The following is a 7,024-nucleotide window of genomic DNA, read 5'->3' on the forward strand; positions in this document are numbered from 1 at the left end:
TATATATATATATATATATATATATATATATATATATATATATATATGGGGGACAGAACTAAGAATTAAAAAAATAAGTAACTAGAAGGGAGCCAGGGGAAAGGAGACTGGCCCAAAGGGGCAACAGAGAGTAACTGAAAAACGCAACACTGCTTAAACTGACACAAAATGGAAAAGAAACCAATGACCAACAGAACAGAATGAGATAAGTCCACAAAGAAGTCCACAAAGTGCAATACCATGACAAGTATGAGAAGAGGAAGAACATGCAATTATCAAAATATCAATTTATTTATCTTTCTTTTACATTTCTGTAAATGCAAGAATAGTTTGAGAGACATTTTATAAAATAAACAACCAAGAGATCTTTTATTGTATTTCTCAAAAAAAAAAAAAAAAAAAAAGTGACAACATTCTTCTCTGTTATGATCTAATGTGTGTCGTTTTTTGGCACCACCCTCTGCCAGAGAGTATTATAGTCTCCCCCGCTGGACCATAGAGGCCAAGTATAAATGACAATAGATCAAGTTAAAAAAAAATGAAATGTTTGTCTTTAATACTGCACACTGATCCCAGATAAATAGTTTATAGTTTTTGATCTGTGATGTCAGACATTAGTGAAATGAAGATTTGATTCAAAGTTCCTCAGGTGCTTTTCTTTTATCAATAGCCACCTTAAATCATCTCTTTTGAAATTAATCACATGTACTGCATTTAACTAACTTCTCAGTCATGTTACACTTGGCTCAGAGTGCACCTTTCCAAAGACTCACTAGCATTGAGCACTTTGCTGAGAGCAAGAATACTTTCTATTTTGAGATTGTATATTGGTGTATCAGCCAATTTTTCTACCTACTAGTATATATTGAGTTGCCTCCTCTTCCCACATAGTTCTGTTTACTGTTACTGGACTTTTACTGGACTCTTGGTGGGTGTCTTGATGCATACATTCTAAAATATGCTGCCTACAAACACAGGTCCATAAATAAAAACCAGAAAGGTTTAATTTAAAAAATAAGATCTGCCATAAAAAATAAAAACAGTGACTTCACAATTCAGTTTTGAAAGATTGACTTTGACTAACATTTATAAATAATAAAAAAAACTAATTTAAATTGTGTTAGAAAAGGAAAAAAAAGTTAAATGCTGTGAAATTAAAACAAACATTAAAAGATAACTACATTTACCTTTTTATGCTTTATTGATTGTTTTGACGAATCTGTCCTGATTGCTATATATGCTCTATGCGACTGCAAAACTGACTGTTTCCCCATGCCATTAACAGATTTTATTTTGCATTTGCCCCAGAGCGGATGTGTTTCATTTTGTAGCCGCATCTCTCCTCTTATCAGAAGACAGTACATTATGCAGCTAATGTACTATTAGTACTATTAGTATCTGCTGCTGGTTTCTTCCTGTTAAAAGGAAGAAACAGTAAGTGGTGTAACTCTTCCTCTTTTCCTCTCCACCTTTGCTGCAGGCATGCTGAGGGATTGCTGTAGAGTAAACAACAATGCATTAGAATGTCTACTGTCACAACATGATCATCCAGGATGACCTAATCCTGCAAGGCCGATGACTCAACTTTGAGTCTGTTGCTCTGTCTGTGTCAAAAAGGTCAATCAACTTTGGCTCACAAGACACTGAAATGCCATTTTCCTTTACAACAAAAAACTTGGCAGAGGTTTTCACCTTAAAGGTACTCAAAACAAAATATCGAGCACATCTACAAGTGGACAATGACTTGTGTATTGCACTGATAGTTATTAAACCACAGTCTCATTCTACCTTTGCTCCTGACATCAAACGTAAAGTTAATATTCTTATGCAAAAAAAAAAAAAACGTTTTAATCATTACTTATACCTATGTCGGCTACTTACTCTGGCTGCCCAATAACAGAAACAGAGTTCTACAGTACATCACCAAATAACAAAATAAATTTATTTAAGTGTTAAGTGGTCAAGCCATTGTTGGAAACAGAATCCATAAAGAAGTTTTTTGTTACATTCAAGTAGGTACAGTAGCTTATGAAAAACACTGTAAACACATAGGGGATTTATTGTGAACAGGGCCAACATTTAATGAACGAGTTGATGATTGAGGAAGGCTAACATTCCCTACCAATGTCTGACATCCAAATGATACACACACTTGAAGATTTATTAAGAAAAATGTCACCATCATCAAACTAGAAACTGAAAATATGAACTCCATAAAAAAATGCAGATTAATCTATCAGCTTTCCTAGAAATAAACATACCATGTTTATTGAGAACTATTTGTCTTAATACCTTTAAAATTACGATAAAACTTAATTCTCTAAACACTTTTTGCTTCCTTTAGGCAAATTTATGCAATTTCAATCTATGGAAATAAAAACCTTAAGAGGATCTCCTATTATTGGCTGATATAGTTTCTATCAAGAAAGCAGCTTGAACAATTTTTTTTTTCTAATGGTAAAAAAACAACAACTCGATTATATCCTACAAAACAAGTTGTTTTTCCCTTTTTTTCTTAAAATTGTGACCTCATGACAAAAGCAGGATTTGGCTCTTTGTACTCTGAGATCCAGAAAGACATGTTAGGAGTTGAGAAAGTGAATGTAAAATGAAAATTTGTCTGCATTAATAATTAAGGGCACACATCCTTAGAACCCTCTGAATACTTATCAAAGGCAAATTTGTTCCTATCAATATTACATGTTACACTGACGCCATAACATTTTAAATGCATAAAGATCACAGTAAACACCCGAATACTAGAGACATCATACAGTTCAGGCTAGACTGGTTTTAATCTTTTTGACCTCTTGACCTTTAGAATAACAAAAATAACAACAAGAAGATAACTCTTGGTTCACACAATTATATATTAAACAATTTTCCATCCATCCATCCATCCATCCATCCATCCATCCATCCATCCATCCATCCATCCATCCATCCATCCATCGTTCAGGATCTCATATTAATGATGTAAGAATAAGCGACTCCTTTGATGTCACATCCCTGCGACAGAGATTACTTAAGCATCCGACTCTCACTCTCCACTCTCTTGCATGTTGATAGCTACATGATTAGACATGAAATATTGTGGTGTTTTTAAAAAATGCAAATGTACTGGAAAAAGATCTGGTAACACCCTTACTTAATTTAATGTCTAAATATGTAAGGAAAGTTTTAAGGTGGATCCACTGTGCGAACAAAGCTAGAGTATTTATGTTTACCAAACATTTGGAAATCACTTCAAGATACAAACAGACCAATCTATAATGTACAACTTTAGACTTAAGACATTGACCAGCCAAGCTGACATGACCTTTAAAAAGTTACCCACTGTGTCCTTTGGGGTTCTTTGTTAATCAATGAAGTTTTTTTTTTTTCTTTGTAAATACTAAATTATCCACCTATCACCAACTGAAATTGTTTGGGGATATTTTTTTTATTAGGATAAATAGACAAGAATGTCATCTGGAATTGTGACCACCTGAGCTACTAATTTACAGAGTTCTCAAGATATGCATGGACGGGTTAGGCTAAGGTCAAAGGGGGTCTGGCCTATATCCTGCGAAGTAAAATAAGAGATTTCCTATGAGACTGAGAACCAGTCAGGCAGAAACAGACATATAAACTACTGCAGCGTAAAGTAAAGGGTCATCCAAGCCAACTGCTACACCCGAGATGAGAGAGCTGGCAGGTAGGTTGATGGATGAGCTGAACAATGTGATGAATATATGTGTTTTAATATGACCATAGTGTACATTTTATCCCTTTGATGGATCTTTTCTCTGGGGTTGAGACTATTCATGTGCATGGAGCATCAATCTGCACACACAATATGTGTGTGAATTTGTGTTTGTGGGGCCTTACCCTTTAGGTGAATCTTATTTTCCGGACTGTGCACCAACACCGAACTAACAGAGTCCAAACTGTCGTAGTTACTGCAGCCAAGAGGACCTGTTCTTGTTTCCGTCACCTGAGAAAAAAAGCAAGAGGAAGACCTGTTTAGCATTTAATACAATAAATTGGTTAAAAGTTTTACTACAAACTTAGAAATAAATACAGAAGATCTTTTTTCTTGTCATTGATGGTTTAGCATACAGCTGGTAGCAGTCGTGATAGCAGGGAGAGGGCTGTATGAAGCAAAGCCCTCTGAGACAAGAAAAAAAATGACACTACAGATTTTGCTTTAGACTCTAACACCTGCAGCCACAGCTGTCTGGGTTGTGGAAGCTGTGTGCGGACAACAATAGTGAAAAACAAGGGTAGAAAAATACCGTATGTTCATGAACCACCTTTAAAGCAGTTATATCAAAGAAACAAAATTATGTTTAGTAAAAAAAGCATACAACTATCCGGCTTGAACATGAGCAGAAACTTACAGTAATATGGCAGTTTTCTCTCAAGCATTCTTATATATACCTGAATTTGGGTTTTGTAAGTTAAGAATATGAGAGGCTATTCATTTAAAATAATGTTTTATTTAAAACATTTTGGATTCCTTAATAAATTATTTGTTTCTTCCTGTAAAACACACACAAAAAATTGCAAATTAAGACCCTAAAGTTCTTTTTTACATTCTGTAAACATGAAACATCAAACAAAATAATAAAAAGTTTGAAAAAATATTTTTCTCCTCAACTGTTGTAACAAAGTTAGTGTGTAAGGGACAGCATGTAAATTTCATTTTTTAATAGCAAAATCTGAAACTGATTTAAGAAATGCATATTCTGTAGAAATCTATTAACATTAAATCAAAAATGACATGAGGGGATGGGGTTGTATAGTATTGTCATTATTTTCTAATAGTCATCAGTATTAACTCCCATCTTCATGGCTTTAACCTCGTCTCTCTTTTATAACCACTCTCAAACTGCCTGTAGAGCATCCAATCTAATTATTTTAATCAGGGAAACAAATTGGTTTTCACATCTTTATATTTGGGCAACACTCTTTGTAGATCACTCACAGTGCGGCCACTCATTGCACATACAGAGCTTAGAGGGCTCGGATTGTACGCCAGTTACAAACTGGTGAGAGTTATCATTGTTAACATAACCTGACAGGCTAAACTACAACTGGTATCTTACTTTTTCTTCCTGTTGGATTATTTGTATTCCTGGAGCGGACTTTGACAAGCTGAATCATTAAGGACACTTTGAAAAACTGTCCTTAATGATACTATGTATTTATTTATATAAGGGCATTATTGTTTGATTAACCATACTCATCCAAAGATAGATTTTTAATTAATATCCATGAGGAGTAACACCTTGTTTGGTAAAATCCCATTGATCTCTATATTTATTCACTGGATTGCTGATTGCCCAAAAAGAGGGAAGCCAGTGTCCACCATGTTGGACACATTTAGGCATGTGTACACAGTAAAAATGCCTACATATATAGCATTTGGCTGCAAAAAAATTTCCTGGCTATGGGAAGTCTGTCTGGCTATTTGACGTTAAGATTTTTAGCCATTGACATTGTGTCTAACGTTAGAAAATAGAAAGTAGAGTACATAGAAAGTAATTTACTGTGAAATATAAATGTAGTAATTCTTTATTAAGTGAATGATGCCATTGTTCCTGTAGTGTTTGTTGTATTTCTCATTTGAAAAAGTTATGTGCTGAAATACAGTACATTGCATGTTATTTTGACAGGAAAAAAACTCAAACATTGACATACATACATTGACATATACATATATGTGTTTGTGTACTTGTAATTCAGTCTTTATGTAAAATGTTGAAATTATATGTAAGATGGAATTACCATAACAATGTAATAAACATAATTAATTTAGCACTATGTACCATTAAAACATTATTTTTTTTGTGATGGATTTGAAAAACGTACTATATTACATGATATATAAACTTCATTGACTTCGTAATGACTATGCAATGTGATGTGCTTTTTTTATTATAAGTTAAAGCAATCTAATTATGCTATGAAACAGCAAGTAAGTGCTGTTTGTATGTACAATTTTTTTATTTTAAAAGTCTTAAGCCCCCCTGAAAATGAGAACATCCTTGTTGTTCGATGCTGTAGCGGATTTTTGTTTACATTGCGACCGGTCTTACTAGGGAGTACTAATATGGTGGCTGCTTGCTTCACTTTAACCCCGTAATACTAACGGGCAACCAGCAATCCAATGAATAAATAGAGATCAGTGTAAAATCCTGATATCTTGGTCGCCGCCAGTTGAATTGAACTACATTTCTGTTTCCAGTGGTTGTGTAAAAGATGAAGAGCAATGAGGCTATATATCTAATTTTGGTGAAAAAATGTTATATGACAATGTTGAAAATAAGAAAGATTTAACTTTGGTTTTGTATCCTATTCCTGAGCCCCTTTTTGTTTTCTAAAACCAGTTTTTAGCCCAGACACAGGAGCAAATAGTAGCACTAAGGGGAAGGTGTGATGTTTATATACTGCTAAAATGAAAATGGTTTGCTCTTCCAGTCAGAAACATTTTGAGATTTGGGACCATGAGCCATTAAAGACTAAACATCTATGAATTTTCACCAACAAAAACATTAACCCCATAGAGTGGAAAGAAAGAAAGCTCAACTGTAGCTTATCTTCATGTTCATGCTAACGGCGAACTTCGGAACAAAGTGCAGATTGTCTCAGTACAGTCTGTCACCTTTCTCTTTTGTGTTCTCAATTATTCAAGCCGATTCTTTTCCATCTGTTATAGAGTGGCAGAGTAAATCAACAGTGAAAACAAAAACTTTTCACATGAAATATGGTGACCACAACCCACAATGCACTGCAAGAAGGCATGCCCTTTTGAGCCCCATAAAGTGGAGATGTGCTGAGTGGCATGGGAAACCTGTTGAGAACAAGCAACAGAAAAAAGAGCAGCTGGGGTAAATTCTAAGTAGAAGACTGAGACAATTACAGGAAACAAAAAATATCTTACTGCCCTAAGCTGAAGACTAAAAGCAATGTAAAACAGTAAACTAACATGTACAGAACAGCATATATATATATATGTATATATATATATATATATATA

The 7,024-nt window shown here is 34.3% G+C and overlaps 1 protein-coding gene across 1 annotated transcript in view; it reads right to left on the reverse strand.

The window, feature by feature from the left end:
• LOC107090588 (BMP/retinoic acid-inducible neural-specific protein 3-like) overlaps positions 1-7,024 on the reverse strand; it is a 241,338-nt gene that overhangs the window by 75,432 nt on the left and 158,882 nt on the right. The window contains exon 5 of the mRNA XM_015384051.1: positions 3,871-3,976. Coding sequence (XP_015239537.1) covers positions 3,871-3,976 — 106 coding nt within the window. The remainder of the gene's footprint in view (positions 1-3,870; positions 3,977-7,024) is intronic.

This window comes from Cyprinodon variegatus, unplaced genomic scaffold, assembly GCF_000732505.1.
Source record: "Cyprinodon variegatus isolate N-32 unplaced genomic scaffold, C_variegatus-1.0 Scaffold301, whole genome shotgun sequence".
Classification (NCBI taxonomy): domain Eukaryota; kingdom Metazoa; phylum Chordata; class Actinopteri; order Cyprinodontiformes; family Cyprinodontidae; genus Cyprinodon; species Cyprinodon variegatus.